This window comes from Vanacampus margaritifer, chromosome 9, assembly GCF_051991255.1.
Source record: "Vanacampus margaritifer isolate UIUO_Vmar chromosome 9, RoL_Vmar_1.0, whole genome shotgun sequence".
Lineage (NCBI taxonomy): Eukaryota > Metazoa > Chordata > Actinopteri > Syngnathiformes > Syngnathidae > Vanacampus > Vanacampus margaritifer.
The window spans coordinates 25659513-25677826 of NC_135440.1; the positions used below are offsets into that span (position 1 = coordinate 25659513).

Genomic DNA, 18314 nt, shown 5'->3' on the forward strand with positions numbered 1-18314 from the left:
AAGGATTTATTTAAACAATCACACACAAAGGGAGGCAAGAGTCACAAGTGTCAAATTCCCAAGATGATTGAATTATTTTTATTTTTTTATGTATCTTTCAGGTGACAAGTGTTTACTCCGCCAGCGTCAAACGTGGGCGGTGACAACACGGATGTAAACAATAGTGTTACCGCGACGTGATCAATTGTCCCACTCGGATGAATTGAAACGACGTTAATCTGCCCAGACTCCCCTGAACATTCATTTTGTCAATGACTTTTTAATAAAGAGAAAATAGCACAGTTTATTTGAAGGAGAAAAGTGTTACTCTCCATACTGTAATATTGGCTGTTTTCCATGAAGGGGTGTGGCCTAATGAGTGACATCATGAGCTGACTGCGGCTCACATGCCAAGGCATTAGAGAAACTGCTCCATTCTGTCACGCTTGCTTATACATAAAGAAAAAATATATTTAAGCGATGTCTTACTCATTTAAATATTTATGAAACAGTTTTGATTTTTTTATTATTAATTTTTTTAAATGGTGTTTGCATCGGGGCCTTGTGTTTGTTTTCTTGCTTTCTTTATCTATCAGGGTTTACTTTATATCAAGATTATTGTACACGTATGTGCCTGTTATTCGAATAGATTTATTCATTAACACAGTATTGAATATGAATAACTGAATATGATAAGTCATATTTATAGAGAGTGGGTGCAAATTTTGCTCCTCAAGTAACAGGACGTTAGCCTGGGTTGACGCTTCCCAACATTAAATGTAAAAAAAAATAATGTAAATGATGACATGCAAAAAAAACTCCACCAGCACATTTGGAGCAACCCTGATTGCAGTTCTCCCCCTCTTTACGCTGTCATGACTCCCGTCCCAATTGTGCCATTTGTGAGCCCCCCCCAAAAGTGAATTGTGTCCCTTGAAGCACGCAAAAGTCAATCCAGCCTCCGCTCTCCCTTCGCGGCTCCTCACTGGAGGACGCAACGTAACCACGAGCCGGCGGACCCCGCGCCGTCCTCGTCTCCTCCCGCGTCGCCGCCGTCGTCATCATCATCAAGGTGTTCTAAGTTTAACAAGGAGGCCACAGGAATTTGTCACGACGCGCGCCGTCTAAAATTAACGCTGTAATCCGCGAGGCGGGAGAAGCGCGCGTCTTTTACCGTCCGTCTCCTCGTCGTCTTCCGTGTCCCCCTCGGACTCCAGCGGCGTTTCCAACCGGACGTCTCTCTTCACCGTGATGTCACCCCTGTTGGCGTTTAAAGTCGCATATTAGCTCATTTTCACAACATGTGTTTTCCTCATTCGGGTCTAAAATAAATAACAGGTCAGATCATCACGATTTTCATGACGTGGCGCTTTTTTGAGCCACAGGTGTCCGCCATCAAATTTTTTTTTTTTACTGTTTTTTTTTCATTTTTTTTTCAGGAGAGCTCAGTATTGTTCATTCGATTTGACATCATCATTGCTCTCCTTTTTTTTTTTAAAAACAAATAAATAAAAAAAAATTTAATAAATGTTTTTTTTTTATTATTATTATTTTTTTAAATATATATACATATACACACATATATATATATATATATATATATATATATATATATATATGTATGTGGATGTGTATGTGCGTGTGTGTGTGCGTGCGAGCGAGCGTGTGTATTCATCAGTTCACCTAAAGCCCATTAAAAAAAATATTATATTTATATATATATATATATATATATATATATATATTTATATATATAATATAATAATAAATTGCCAAATGCAGAAACATCAATGTAAGTTATCACGATGTAGTGGCTCTCGCTAACAGACAGAATTAAGTAACCGGAATTAGGTTAAAAAATTCTATATTACGTAGACCATGTTTCTATAAATTTTGATATTTGGTTTTTATTTGAGGCAGATATTTTTCCCATTAAAATGTGATTTATGAGGAGGTTAGACCATTGGTCGATATTCAGAGTTTGTTTATTTTTCCAGTTAACAAGAATTGTTTTTTTTAGCGATAGTAAGGGCTACAAGTGTAGATTGAAATTGTTTATGTGGTAAGTCAGTTTTTTTTTTACTGTTATGTCTCATGCAAATGGGATACTTGCCCCCCCCCCCCCACGACCCTCAACTGCGGGGTGTGCCGACTCAAGTAGGGCTTTGGCGTTACCATGACGACCGCTGAGTGGGAATCCGCCGGAGCAAGATGTCGGTGAGTCACTGATATTGAAGATAATCATATTGCTTGTATTTTGTCGTCATGATGTTCAGCGTAGCCAAATAGTGCTTAATCATCTGACAGCCATAAGTTGAAGTTCCACAAAATAATTTGCAATCATTTGTGATGTCATGTCAAAATATTATGGGGGACTGGCGCAACAATTAAACAATTACTCCTCCCTCTCGTACCTTTTGGCAAATTAAAAGCTCGAATATGCTTGTGAAAAAGTCCCTAAATATTGCCGCCAAATTACAACGTTGACTGCTTTAGGAAAGTAGTACATGAAGAGCTACTTCAAAGTTGTAACATCTACCACTGAGATGGATATCATATTTTGTGGAATATTTACAGTTTGAAATATTACCATCGGCAATTATAAAACATTTTAGGCAGGGCGTCAAATGACTCGCTTTTCGGGGGCAAGTCACGGGTGAAGAAACGCCGTGTCTAGGGTGCGCTATTATTTAAATGAACCCGTGACATCTTCTGACAGGGAGCTCACAAAAGGAGTACTCGGTAGTTTAATTTCACACTTGATGGGTGGGCAGGCACTCCGGAGACCCTCAGATGTGCGTAAGCAATTAAAATGTCCCATTAAACAAATGCAATTAGCAATGCCAGGGAAAAAAAAGGAATATGCAAATGAGGGAATATCATTGACCGGAAGACGGCGGCGTACCTCTGCTTCCCGGCGCCGGGGAGCTGCTCCCACACGACGAGGTCGCGCCCGCCGCTGACCCAGCGGTGGTCGCCGCTCCCCGTGGTCCACGCGGCGAAGCAAAGCATCCTGGGGGCTCGGGGCCAGGTCAGAGAGGCCAGGTAGTGGCACTCAGGCAGCGAGAACACTGCAGGGGAGAGCAAGCGGGGGAGATTGAGAGCGAGCTCGTAACGCTACGTACTCCTTGCAAATTCATTTTCACCATTGGAATCAAGTGAAACTCCAGTTTTATACGTTTTTAACTCGTTCACTGCCATTGACGGCTATAGACGTCAAAAAATCATTTGAACTATTTCTATTAGTTTAACATTTTTTTTCACTTTTGTTAACAAGAGTATAAAAACCTAGATTGTTTATTGTACATTTACAGATATAAATATATAAATAACAAGATATAGAACAGATATAAAATGTGTGATTAATCGTGAGTTAACTAGTGAAGTCATGTGATTAATTATGATTTAAAAAATGTATTGTCTGACCCCCAAATTTTTAATAATCTTTTCTTCTTTTTTTTTATTCATTCACTGCCATTGACGGCTATAGACGTCAAAAATTCATTTGAACTATTTCTATTAGTTTAACATTTTTTTCCACTTTTGTTAACAAGAGTATAAAAACCTAGATTTTTTTTGGTACATTTAGAACAGATATAAAATTTGTGATTAATTGTGAGTTAACTAGTGAAGTCATGTGATTAATTACAATTGAGAAGTTTAATTGTCTGACCCCCAAATTTGTAATAATCTTTTCTTCTTTTTTTTTTCATTCATTCACTGCCATTGACGGCTATAAACGTCAAAAATTCATTTTAACTATTTCTATTAGTTTAGTATTTTTGTATTAAGTATGCGTATGAAAACCTCAAAAATTTTTTTTTGTACATTTAGAACAGATATATAAATTTGTGATTAATCGTGAGTTAACTAGTGAAGTCATGCGATTAATTACAATAAAAAAATGTAATTGTATAACCCCCAAATTTTTAATAATCTTTTCTTCTTCTTTTTTTTATTCATTCACTGCCATTGACGGCTATAAACGTCAAAAATTCATTTTAACTATTTCTATTAGTTTAGTATTTTTGTATTAAGTATGCGTATGAAAACCTCGAATTATTTTTTTTGTACATTTAGAACAGATATATAAATTTGTGATTAATTGTGAGTTAACTAGTGAAGTCATGCGATTAATTACAATAAAAAAAATGAATTGCATGTTGCGCCTAATTTTTTATCTTTTTTTCTTTTTTAAATGAATTTATGGCAGTGAATGAGTTAAACAAGACAAAACGTACATAAGGGAATGTAAAGAAATGTATTTTCTGACGTACTCACAGCTTCTGAAGTGACATACTCACAGTTAAGCATACTCTCGCCATTGGCTACGTCGTAGCAGGAGCCAATTAGGAGGCCGGCTGTCTGGTGCACGCAATCGGTCACCCCGGTGACGCTGCTGTGATTGGTCAGTCGGGATACGCTTCCTGTGATAATTGGACAGGTGTGAGGTTGAAATATGAAGGCGTACGTACACGAGCTGCGAGAAAAGCAACCAGCAGGTAAACGCTCTTGGCAAATGTAAAGTCCCAACAGCAATTTATAAATTGCAAACGGAATTCATTCAATCCTTTTTCTGTAGAAATGTGTTTGCATCAGGGTACAACTTTACTATATTATAAAACTCTAACTGCTTTCTTTTCATCAAATTAAGACTTTTGCCAGACTATTCTCATTCAAATGATCCTTTTTTTACTCTTTATACTCTGAAAAAAAAAGGTATTTTATCTAATATTACTATTTAAGTACAATATTAGCATATATTCCTAACTTTTTTCTTTTATTACAATAGCTATTTAACTTTCAAAATTATGTATTTTTGTCCTCATTTGTTTTCATCATAAAATGACATCTTTATTTGGATAAATCTCTTACTGTTTTTCTATTACTATTACTTTATTATTACAAAATCAAATATTTTTTCCTCATTCTTTTTTTTTTAATTTTTATTTAAAATTTTTATTTTCCTCATTCTAATTATATACTGTCAACTTTACTTTTTTTTTATTATACTAATTATACAATTTTTTTTCATTACAATCGGATGACTTCATTAGCATAAATTTCAGACATGTTTCTTATTTTACTATATTCGTAAAATTCTGACGTTTCTACTGATGGCTACTTTTTTCCTCATAATACTACAACTTTATTCATATACAGTTTTTACTTCTTGTATTATTGCGTTATTCTCACACAATTACAAATGGCGGCTTTTTTCCCACGATACCTTGTCCTTATCAAATCCCAACTCTTGTCACACTACAACTTAGTTCTCAGTAAAATAAAATGTAAATAGCTCAATTAAAAAATAGCTATAACAATAAAATAAAAACTCCAGATTTTTTTTTTTTTTTGCTGTATTTCTCATAAAATTCTTAGCAACTTTCTCCTTAGAAAATTCTCACACTTTTGTCAAAATACTACAACTTTATTCTCTTTTTTTTTTTTTTTTTTTTTTAAATTTATGAAATTACTTTTTTTTTTTTTTCTTGTAATACTTTATTAACAACTTCATTTGGACAAACTCTCTCGCTCCACTTCATATCACGACTTGCCGGTTCCGCCCTCTCACCCGTGGTCCAGTGCAGCATCTTGATCCACGGCCGTCCATAGGCGAGTAGCACCCGGTCCCCCCGGGGGCTGAGGGCCAGGCGCCCCCCCGCGCAACCCGTCACTTGACCGTTCCAGCCGTGCAGCAGCCTGAGCGGGTCTCGCTGGGTGAGGCGGTTCTCCCACACCGACACGCCTCCGTCGGACGAGCCGCTGAACACCAGCGGGCCCTGCGACTGTGGGGGGGAGGTTGTCATGGCGACGCGCGCGCACCGTACACGCCGGCATGCGTTTGCTTTCGAGGGGTAATTGTTAAGAAATGGAGGCGGGCGCTAGCGGAGATGAACAATGACGGCGACGCGCTGCGCTTGAAAGCCGCCGCAGGCGCACTGCGATGATTGCAAATTGAACAAAAACAGCTCTGGATTTCAATATTCATATAAAAAACAAAAAAAAGGATTTTGCTGTACATTTACATGCCAACAAAAACCCAATTGGAAGCGGATAAACGGGCTCGGATAAGACAAGGCGGCTGGATTTTCCAAAAAGCTTTTTCGACAAACACATTTCTTGAAAACGTGTCGTCACGTTTCTACGAGAGAGGAACATTTGTTTTCAGGTTTTTCACATCCACAAGCTGCTTGAAAATAGTCCAAAAGAGGTGGAAAGCCACACAAAAGAGTTCCTTTGGCAAATCACCCTGGGAAAGGATGGAGCCAAATTCTTTACAAAATGGCGGCCACAATGACGAGTCAAGTGTGTGCTGCTATAGTGTGAAAACTAAACGGAAATAATTTCGTCAACACACATTTTTCACCGGACTAAAACTAGACTAGACTAAAACCCTCATTTACTCACTTGCAGCCTTATTCACTGAAGCAACCCCCTTCGCTCCCGGCTGTTTTACTAGATTTTGACTGATTTTGCAAGGCCCACAGAATATTAATGTTTTATTGATATAAAAACATGGAACCTACCAAAAGAAAGATTAGAGTCTCTTCTTTCATCAGAAAAAAAAAGTATATTTGTAGTTGTTTCCGTTTTGCAGCAATTAGCATTCGAATATAGCCAAGTTTCATCATTATTCACAAATTTGTTTAAACCGGGGGGGAAAGAGCTTTTTGCAACATGGCCCTGGTTGATCTCGTATACTCTACTGCCACCTGCTGGCCGTTTTTGTAATAACTGCCATTGCTTTTTTAAATTGTTTTTAAAATTATTAATTTTACAAGAAAAATAATGACGTTATTAATTCTTAATTCTGGACAAAATATTAACTTTTTACTGCTTCAAAATGGCTCAATGAGCCAAGTTAGGGTTGCTCGATTATGAAGAAAATATTAATCACGATTAAATTGGTAATAATAAGACAAGGACGATCATTAGTTTGTTTGGTGCAAAACAAGAACATTTTCAAACATAAAAAAATATTAAGACAAATTAATTTAATTGAAGCACTATAATTAAGCAAGTTTCTTTTGGACAAAACAAGATTTTTATTTTTTAATTTTTTTTTAAACAACTCACAATTAGTAATAATAATCTTTTATTTTTGTTTATGCCAATTTTGTCATTGTGGAGCGTAATCATTGAAATTGTAATTAAATTTCAGCCCCAACTCAAGCATCCTTTCAATTCTTTACATTGATGTCATTACTGAACTCAAATGTAAGAATTTACGCCCCCACCCCCCCTCGTCTCTCTCTCTACGAGGTCATTTGAGTATTCTCCCGTCTGTCGCCATGGCGACGCAGCCACTTACCTGAATGGAGGTGAGCGCTTCCTGGTGCGCGTTGATTGATTGGCAGTTCTCCAAAGTGCGCCAGCTCCAGGCTTGAACCTTGCCCCCGTCTGCGGAGCGGGTGTGTGACAGAGTGCCGGGTTAACGCTCGGCGACAGGCGCGCGGCGGCCATTACCGCCAGTCGCGGCCGACGCACCTGAGCCCCCCCCCGCGCCTGGCCTAAATTGCGCGCCTACATCTCCCTCGACCGCGCGCGCGCGCGGTCACACATAACGGCCCGCATTCGTCTTCGTGCCGCTCGATATCACATTCCTTTTGTGTCCGCGCTGGACTTTGACTGACGGGCCTTTGTTATTCCCGCACACAAACCTGATCCAGTTACGATGTAGCCGTCGCCCTCGGGCACAAAGCAGAGCGCCGTCACAGCGTTGAATGTGTAGATGGACTTCACACACTGGCCTGCGTGGGAGAAATTGGGGGGGGGGGGGGGTGGAGCTTAATTACCAGGACTGCTCACACACACACACACACACACAAACAAACATGAAAGTCTGTTTTTGGCATCACACAAAGGCAACATTTCAGTTCAGTTGGCTTTACTGTCCCTTTAAGTTATTCTGATTCATATTGCCTTTGTGGAAGATGAGTTATGCAGCAACATCGGGGGGGCATTTTGCCACTTGACCAATCACGGCTGGCCTGAGCCATGATTGGTCATTACCTGAGCAACTGTGATGTCATTTCCAGTCGACAGCAAGTGGCAAAATGGCCGCCCGCAGAGATGGATAAAAACAGCTGGATTTGCCGTGTTCAAAGCTAAGAAAATGAACGCATTTGGAGAATTATTGACTCTTTTTTTGACTTCATTCTTCATAAATTTTTTCTTGTTAAAAAAACAAACAAAAAACGAATAATAATAATCTCAGTTTATGGCGTTAAACTGTTTAAATGGCACTTTTTCGCACATCAAATGTATCTTTATTTCAAAGAGAATTCTGCATTTTTTTTTACTAGTTTACTCTCATACGAACACTTTTCCCATATTTTGAATTTATCGTCATGAAATTCCGACTTTCTCCCCCCTCGTAATCTCAATACTTGATTGTCAGTTGAATTTATTTTCATAAAACTAGCGGTGGGCGGATCGATCCAATTATCGATACCAAGTCAGTATCGATATCGAATCGATACTGGCACTAAAATATCGATCTAGTAATTTAATTCCAGTTTGGCTCTTTTTGTTGTTGCCTGATCATTTTTAACATCTTGTTTTATTTAGGTTGAAAAAGAAGTGATGAAGGCAGAATTTTTTACTTTTGTATTTCTAGTTTCTCAACAGTATATGATGAAGTATTTGTTGAAATTTCTTTTCCTGTGATCACTTTGTGCACTTTATTTAAGAAAGTTAAAAAAAAAAAATGTTATGGTTGTAATGTTTCTGGGGGGGGGGGGGGGTGTAAACATTGATAAAGTATTTTCTATTTAAAAGGGAAACAAAAACACTTAAAAGTTGAAAATTGATTGTGAATAAGCCATTCAATGATACAGCTAGCTTAATATAAAAAAAATAATGATATACCTTAATCAGTATCAATATCGATATCGGTGATACTGGCCCTGTATTTACTTGGTATCGGATCGATACCAAAATTTGCAGTACACCATTATATAAAAAAAAATAAAAAATTCTGTTGGGTTTTACACCCCATCTTCCCTGTATAGAATGTTGTTTATGAATGTTTTATAGAGAATTATTGGGGTTCAATTGTTATTATTTTCCCCCCAAGTCAAGACAGGCAGTAGATGAGATCCATCTTCTGATTGGATCGCTGATGTCTGTTTTTTTTTTGTTTTTTTTTAAACTCACTGATCGTTATTAGCTCCCAAATCCTCATGGCGGAAAGCCCAATGATATTTTTCGTCATTCGTAGCAAAAAGTCCCCAAAAAGTGCAGTTGCTGCCCGAGCGATTAACTCTTTGACTGCCAAAAACGTTAAATAACGTTTAGTAAAATCCTATGGAGGAGTGCCAAAGACGTTAAAAGACGTTTTTTTCAAAACAAAGGTGAAACTAACCATTTTCTATTGTTGATTACTGAAAAACGGAATAAGGTAGAAACAAACTTTTTTTTCTGATGAAAGATGAGAGTCCAATCTTTCATTTGGTGTTTCCATAGTCCAATCACATAATTTTCTGTGAACCTTGAAAGATCAGTCAAAAATGCTTAAATCGGCTGGCACCCACGGCATCCCTTTTCTGAAAACGTCTGGCAGTCCAAGAGTTAAAAGCTCATCTTTGTGCTGCGGCGTCTTCATCTCACCGGCGCCGAGGGCCCACATCTTGACGTTGCAGTCCGCCGAGCCGCTCAAAATGAACCTCTCGTCGTCTGACAGCGACAGCGACCGGGCTGCGGAGAGGGGGACGATCAAGTCGGGGGGGGGGGGGATGTGTTTACATAACTGTAAATAAGTGCTTGATTTATGCTTGTGTTGGGAGCAGCGCTGAGGGGGAGGAGCTAATAGAGTAGACATATTGAGTGCATGAGTTCAAGTGTTGGCACTCAGTCAGACTGACACGAGAGTCTTATTTCTCTCTGGACCTGACGTGATGAAGCGCTTCAATAATTAACACGCACACACGGGTCTGAATGCATTCCCTACATGTGTGTGCGTGCGCATACCCTCATTCATTGCGGGAGACGAGATCCAGACGCACCTTCATTAGGTGGATAAAAGGTGAGAGTGCAGAAATAGGAGTTGACTTTTGCCCCAAAATGAATTCTAATTGCCTGAAGAAGTGAGCCGGTGACAGCAAAGCACGACTTACGAAGCTTCTTAATCTCACTTTTCTTAGCGCCAATGCACTGCTTTTGTCCTACATGAAGTCTCTCGAGTCACCTCGCTTCAGTGTAGTTCCTCGGCAGCAGGATGTCACAAGATGGCGGCAATGCACTATTTTTTATCTAAATGACGATCCTCAACTTACTTTAATGTCATTCTTGTGAGGCACCAGGATGCTACAAAATGGCTGCTAAGTAGGGCTGGGTATCGATTCAAATTTCCTCGATCGATTCGATTTCGATTCTCAAGAGTTCAGTTCGGTTGCGATTTTATTTTTTTTTTGCCCCCGATTCGATTCATTTCAGTTCAATCCGATATTGATTTAACTCATTCACTGCCATTGACGGCTATAGATGTCAAAAATGTATTTAAACTATTTCTATTAGTTCAGCATTTTCCCCACTTTTGTTAACGAGTATGAAAACCTAAAAAAAATATATTGTACATTTAGAACAGATATATAAAATTTGTGATTAATTGTGAGTTAACTAGTGACATCATGCGATTAATTACGAAAAAATTACGCCTCAAATTTTTAATAATCTTTTTTTTTTAAGAATAAATAAAAGATTATTAAAAATTAGGGGCGTCAGGCGATACATTTTTTTACTCATAATTAATCGCATGACTTCACTAGTTAACTCTTGATTAATCACAAATTGTATATCTGTTCTAAATGTAGAATAATTTTTTTTTATAGGTTTTCATATTCTTGTTAGCCAAAGTGGGGGAAAATGTTAAACTAATAGAAATAGTTCAAATTAATTTTTGACGTCTATATATATATATTTATTTTTTTTTACGTCTATAGCCGTCAATGGCAGTGAATGAGTTAATTATGGAACATCAATTCTGCTTGAATATCAAGGAAATGTAAAAAAAAATAAAAACAACTCCACAAACATTAAATCCCTAATTTGCAGGCAGTAACTGGTTAAATGATTTATTTTGAAATAAAGTGTTATAATCATTTAAGTGCTACACAAACATTGACATCAGCATGGATGGCATGAAAATGTTTTCATCATTCTAATTCAATAATTGTAAAGTCATAAAGTGCAATAATTCAGGTCTTCCATAAATGTAAAAAAAAAAATACTTTAAAATTCGATTTTCTTGTTAATTTATGGGAAAAAGAGATACTAAAATAATCAATCCAATCAATGGTTTTATGAATCGATATCACGCTCGAAAAGAAAAAAATCTATTCGATATTGATTATTTGATTTTTTTCAAACCCAGCCCTACTGCAAAGCGCTCTATAAATAAAGTTGAGTTTCAGCTTGGGATTCAACAAAAAATAATTTGTATTTGTATTTATTTATTTTTAAGATGCAACCGTGTCGGATCAAGCTGAATCGTGACGCATATCGAATTGTCTTTTTATTGTATACCAAAGACAAAATAGCAGGAAGAAATGATGTAATGATGAAAAGACGGTTTCCTCACCCAACTTCTTGCAGTACTCAGCGGGAGGGGCAGCCAGGCAGGTGACCCCGCCGGTGTGACCCCCCAGGTTCTTGTGCTCCGTTGCCGTGGGAACGTGCCATACTTTGATAGTAGTATCGCGGCTTGAAGTGCGCAGAGAGAGAGAGAGAGAGAGAGGGATAAAATGAGTGCAAGAGTTAAAAGTTAAAATAAACTGCTAAGAGATCTGAAGCGAGCGATCAGAGCGGCTTGCGAACAGAAACCAGTTGACACAAAAAGAGAGAGAGTGTTAAATGTTACACTCGGGGTAATGCAATGCAATGAAGATCATAGGCGGACGTTGAATAATACATGAAAGGCACTCAGAGCTCTTTAAATTCACGTTGGTGTTTTTTTTTTTTTTTACCTGCCCGAAATCACCAGGTTGTCCACGGCGAGCACGCAGGTGATGATGTCATTGTGACCCTCCAGCAGCCTCAAGCGGAACTTTGCCTTCTGCCAACGCGTTTTCAGGGACGTCAGCTCCGCATCTGAACCAAAAGAAACACATTTAACTCTTTTACTGCCAAAAACGTTAAATAACGTTTAGTAAAATCCTAGGGAGGAGTGCCAAAGACGTTTGTTTCAAAACAGAGGTGAAACTAACCATTTTCTATTGTTGATTACTGAAAAACGGAATAAGGTAGAAACAAACTTTTTTTTCTGATGAAAGATGAGAGTCCAATCTTTTATTTGGTAGTATGTGTGTTCCCATAGTCCAAACACAACATTTTCTGTGGACCTTGAAAGATCAGTCAAAATGCTTAAATCGGCTGGCACCCACGGCATCCCTTTTCTGAAAACGTCTGGCAGTCAAAGAGTTAAGAGGGTGTCATAATTCAGGTTGGAGCTCTCTTTTTTTTTTTAACTCATTCACGGCCATTGGCGACTATAGACGTCAAAAATTCATGTGTAGTATTTCTATTAGTTTAACTTTTTTTTTCCATTTCATTCATTTTTTTAGATTTTTTTTTAACTGTACATTTATAACAGATATAAAATTATCATCCGATTAATTACAATTAAATGCCCCTTATTTCTATTTTTTTTTAATTAGGCCCGTCAGGCGATTACATTTTTTAATTGTAATTAATCACATGACTTCACTAGTTAACTAACGATTAATCTGTTCGAAATTTACTACATATTTTTTTTTATAGGTTTTCATACTCTTGTTAGCAAAAGTGGGGAAAAAAATGTAAAAACTAATAGAAATAGTTCAAATGAATTTTTGACGTCTATAGCCGTCAATGGCAGCGAATGAGTTAAAGTTAAATTAAAACATAAGAATTACTAAAGGACACATTATTATAAAGCAGTCAAATGTTCTGTCATTAATCAATATATTTATTGTTGGAAGCATTAAGGGACCAAAAAATAAGTTATTTGTTATGTTGTTGTTTTTTACTTGGCCGATGAATCAGTTATTGGAACAAAATGTGCAAAGATGCCGCATCGACCAATCAGCTCGAAGTATTGTACAGCAAGCCCCGCCTTTCTCGAACAGGTCCAGATTGATCACATGAAGAACTGATTTCGACAATTTTAGGTCTCCAAATGATGAATCGATGATCAAAAATGATGATTATTTAATTTGTTAATCAATGAATCATTGCGCATCTACTTGAGAGCATTTTTTTTTTTTTATCACAATCGTCTCATCTCTTTTCCTCTCTTTTTGATGCTATCGGTGCAAGTGTTTTCTCCGCTCGAGCGCACCTCGATCCGGACGCTCGTCGGACGCGTCTCGTCCTTCGCGTGACACGTCCGTGACATCCGGTGACCTTTGATGGCGGCGAGCCGTCCCCGCCGAGCCTCCTGTCGCCCTCCGCGTGGCAGGCGGCGCCTCCTCCGGACCCCTCAGGATCTTGGAGGCCGGGGAGGGCGCTTGTGATGGAAGGACCTGGGGGGCGTCCTCCCTGTGCCAGTTTGCAAAAACAAGGGCTGAATGAATAAGAAGCCGTCGGTGGCTTTTTCGGGTCAATGCGGAAAAATGCGCTCTTCATATATTGGATTAGAAGAAAAGCATTTTTCATTCTTGGTGTAAAAGGTTCGAGAACAACTGTTGTTGTTTATCCCCCTCGGGGGGGGATTTCATAGTCATGAACGTGGCACATAATGAGCAGGAGAAAGTTCACTTGTGTTCTTAATTCATTCACTGCCATTGACGGCTATAGACGTCAAAAATTCATTTGAACTATTTCTATTAGTTTCACATTTTTTTCCACTTTTGTTAAGAGGATGAAAACCTAGAAAAAAAATGTTTTATTGTACATTTACAACAGAAATAAAATTTGTGATTAATAGTGAGTTAACTAGTGGAATCATGTGATTAATTACGATTTAAAAAATTAATCGCCTGACGGCCCTAATTTTTAACAATCTTTTTTAAATGTTGTTTTTTAAATCGTGTCAGGCAATTTAAATTTTTGATGGTAATTAACTGCGTGACTTCAATAGTTAACTCACGATTAATCGCAAATTTTATTTCTGTTGTAAATGTACAATAAATAAATAAAAACCTAGAATTTTTCCGCATTTAAAAAAAAGAAAAGATTGTTAAAAATTTTGGGCATCAGACAATTAAATTTTTTAATTGTAATTAATCACGACTTCACTAGTTAACTCACGATTAATCACACATTTTATATCTGTTCTAAATGTACAATAAAAAAATTCTAGATTTTCATACTCTTGTTAACAAAAAAGGAAAAAAATGTTAAACTAATAGAAATAGTTCAAATGAATTTTTGACGTCTATAGCCGTCAATGGCAGCGAATGAGTTAAAGGCATGGTTTGACCTCCACCGTGTTTGCAAGCACACACGGAGAAAAAAAAAAGATCAAATGCTTCCACGTCAATGTTTGGACTAATTACGCTTCTCCCCATCTGGCCCCTTCCTGCCTCTCGCTTCCTTACGCTGCTCTTTTCATGTCGGCCTCCGGGGTCCCGGGGGCTTGCTGGGGGCCACGCGGCGGCAGCTGAAGCTCCGCCAATCTGCGCCGCAGCTCCTCCTTCGTGGAGATCTGAGAGAGACGAGACGGAGACGCACAACAAATTGGCTGTAAAGCAAAGCCGGCGCATCCACAGGTTGTTTATCCGCGCGGCGGCCCTTTTTTTTTTTTTTTAATATCGCGTCAACAAGCGAAGGTGCGCCCGTCGGGCTGTCTTGAGCTTTATTGGGTTTGAATTAAGGCAAGTGACTTTGCATTAAGTGTCTGTTTGCTGAGTTAGAGGAGCACTCTGTCTATTACTCACAGGGGGATAAAAAAAAAAAAAAAAGAAAGGTCGGCTGACTCGGGGTTGCGTCAGGAGAAGAGCTAGACACACGCCGGGACACTTCATTAGGTACCCCCCCACGCAAGATTATGACGAGCTGTATCAAAAGCATTTCTAATATTTTATGTTGATAAATAACACAAATATTGCATTTAAAGACAAAATTGCATTCATGTATCAAAATGATATTAATGTTAACCTAATTTGGAGAAAATTTTAATTAAGTATGTAATTACAGTTTGGTGATACTGTACATAAAGTGTACACAGTATATTATGCATACAGTATGTTTGGACATGAGCATGAATGTGATTGGTTCATTTTAAACACAGCCACATTCCCAGTTGTAAGAAGGTGTGCATACTTATGCAACAAGTGTCTATTTACTTCCTTTTTCAGATTTTTTTTTTTGCCCAATTCAGTTCCAGTACAGGTTATAGGTCACATTAATAGTGGGGAAAAAAAGTTATGACATCATTTAGCTTGGTGTCATTTTGTTATTTCACCCAAAAAAACAAACAAACAAAAAAGCTAGGGATGGGCAAGGACCGATACCTGATCTTCTTTCAAGGTATCGAGTACTTCAATATCGGCTGTGTGGCTATTTTACAATCAGGAACTATAAATTAGAAGAATTAGAAAACTGCCATTAATTTCATGAAGTTTTAACGAAGAATGCGATATTGAGATATACAGTAGAAGTCTTTCTTTATAATTATCTGGTATTGTTTTGTTTTCTGGAAATTTTAAATATCAAAAGTACTTGTGGTATCAGTATCTGAAGTACTCAAGAATTGAGTATTCATAATGGTATCTGGGGGGGGAAAGTAGTATCGACCCCCCCCCTTCAAAAAGACAAAAAATTATATTTGAACAGGGGTGTGTAGACTTTTTTTTATGAACTATATCTGTGTATAGCTATATATTTTGTATTAAGTATAAACAATCATGTAATATTAATAAATTATTTGATTTCTAAATTTAACTTTAAAATAATGCATTTAAAAGTGTAGCATTAGTTGATTTTTTTTTTTTTTATGAATTAAAAGTTTTTAATCATAAGAATTTGAACAAATAAGATGAGAAGTTGTCCGCTGCAATTTTCGATGTGTAGGAAAGCCCCGTTGCGAGTCCTCATTAAGCATGTTTTGAAACAACGCTACATGCGGCGTTGTGTCGTCTTTGAAAGCAACATATTTTGAAATGTTGCAAATAAACAAGCAGCACTAAAGTGTTGGCTCAACGCAGATCGATGACGCTGGAGCCCACAGCGGAATCGCTTCCAATTAGGAGCTGTGGGGAAAGTTCACAAAGTTGCAGAGGCAAAAACATATTATGATATAGAAAGTCTACACGCCCCTGTTCAAATGCCAGGTTTTTGTGAGAGAGAAAAATGAGACCAAAATAAATATATATTTTTCAAAATGTTCCACCATTAATGTGACTGGAAAAAAGTTTTTAAAAAAAACGGAGATTACATAATTGCACAAGTGTGCACACCCTCTTGTAACTGTGGATGAGGCTCATGTTAGGAGGTCATCAAACACTATTTAAAGTGCCACTGGTTAACCCTAATAAGGTTCAGATGCTGTTATATTATTTTCTTGACATTTTTTTTTGTAGTCACATCTCATCCAGCACAAAACAAGGTCCTCAGACAGCTTCCACATCATCAGAGGGATCTCATTTTCCCAAATGTATCAGTCATGAGACGGGTACAAAAGAATTTCCAAGGGACATGGAACACAGTGAATTGCAAAGAATTAGACATCTCTCCAAAATGGATGAAAAGACAACTGATTAAGGGGGGCAAGGTGTGGCTGTTTAGCACATCTGACAACAATCTCCTGCCTTGTACATAAATCCAGGCTACAGGTTAAGGTGTCAAGATGAATGGCATTTTCTTAACTGGCATATGAACAAAGGGTGTGTAGACTTATTATACACTGTTGGTGTGCCAGTCTTGTGATGAAAGGATGTGAGTACTTATGTAACTGATTTTTTTTTTTTATATATATATATATATAGAAATTTGCAAGGATGCAAAATAACAATTTGAAAGCCAATTTTGAAATAAGGCCTTAATGTAAAATGTGGATAAAGTGAAGCTTAGTAAATATCAGCATTCGTCAATATTTGGAACAGAGCAACTATCGTACATTTATGTATGTTGTTAAAGCTTTACTTCATATAAATTTGTGTCCTCGAAACCCGAAAAGAGATAATAAGCGTCTTCGAATACCTTGAATCTCTCCTCAGAGTTGAGATTGATTTTTATCTCCAGATTCTCAATCTGCCTCAACTTCTTCTGCAGCTTCCTCACCTCCCCCATTTGGGAATCAAAACCCCTCTGCTTAGATGACTATAACACACTGACCCTCAAATTGGAAGATATTGTGAAGGGAAAAATGGGAGGAAAAACGCGTAGGTTTGTCATTAAAAAAGCGCTAAGCGGATTTAAATAGCGACGTGGGAAGAAAGATTGAGAAACGTGTCGCCGGATGTTGATGCGGAAGACGTGTCGGTCTCAGATGTCGGTCTGTTCCTACAGCGACACCATGTGGACTGTTTTGGAATTGTTCTGAGGCGCGCGGGCCACCAATGGACAGCCAAGCATTTTTGCATTATTAATTGACCCTATCGTCACTAAAATGGGTACATTATTTAAAGTCAACTCGATTGTATTTATAAAGCACTTTAAAACAACCATTGCTGCATACAGAGTGCTGTACATGGAGTAAAAATCGGTCATGCAAAAAAAAAAATATATATCATTAAGTGGGTAAGTAAATAAAAGAAAGATCAATAAATTAATAACACAAAATACCATAGACACCATAGAGAGTTTTATGCGGAGTCAAAAGCCATGAAATATGCGTTTTAAAAGTGGATAGAGTGGATTTTTTGCAAATTGGTTGATTGATTATAAATAAATTCATTCTAATTTGTACTATTGTACTATTACCGAATATAATTGATTATTATGTTATTGTTCTACAAAAAAAAATTAATAAATACAATAATTGAAATGAAACATTTTTATTTAATTGTATATTTCGACTTATTGTCGACTAATTGTATGTTTTGTTTTGGTCTCCAAGACCCAAAAAGTTTTCCCACCCTTGAGCTACAAAGTTAGTTAACCTACCTGTCTATGTTATGAAATATGTATAAATTACACAAATTCATTTTTTAAAATTATTATTGCATGACAAAAATGACAATACGTTTCTAAATATTACTTTTTTTTAGACAGACAGACAGACATACATAGATAGATAGATAGATAGATGGATAGAAAAAAACAAAACGGATGCAAATTAAATATGAGATTATTTATGTATTTAATCAATAAAAAGTAAGCGTGTTTTGGTAAGGAGTCCTTGTTTATACAACAGCACTGGAAAGCAACACTGGTTCCGAAAACGCGGTTTTAAAAAAGTGTCAAAAATT

The 18314-nt window shown here is 37.4% G+C and overlaps 1 protein-coding gene across 1 annotated transcript; it reads right to left on the reverse strand.

Annotated features, from left to right (window-relative positions):
* Nucleotides 1–50: 50 nt before the first annotated feature.
* On the reverse strand, nt 51–17386 carry LOC144057610 (telomerase protein component 1). Its single transcript, XM_077575396.1, has 13 exons — nt 17104–17386; nt 14502–14608; nt 13301–13500; nt 11949–12072; nt 11564–11685; nt 9595–9681; nt 7644–7733; nt 7295–7383; nt 5555–5768; nt 4284–4406; nt 2885–3050; nt 1154–1239; nt 51–1056 (listed from the first exon to the last, which is right to left on the reverse strand). The coding sequence occupies exons 1-13, from the start codon at nt 17191–17193 to the stop codon at nt 962–964; spliced, it is 1593 nt and encodes a 530-aa protein (XP_077431522.1). The 5' UTR covers nt 17194–17386; the 3' UTR covers nt 51–961.
* Nucleotides 17387–18314: the final 928 nt, after the last annotated feature.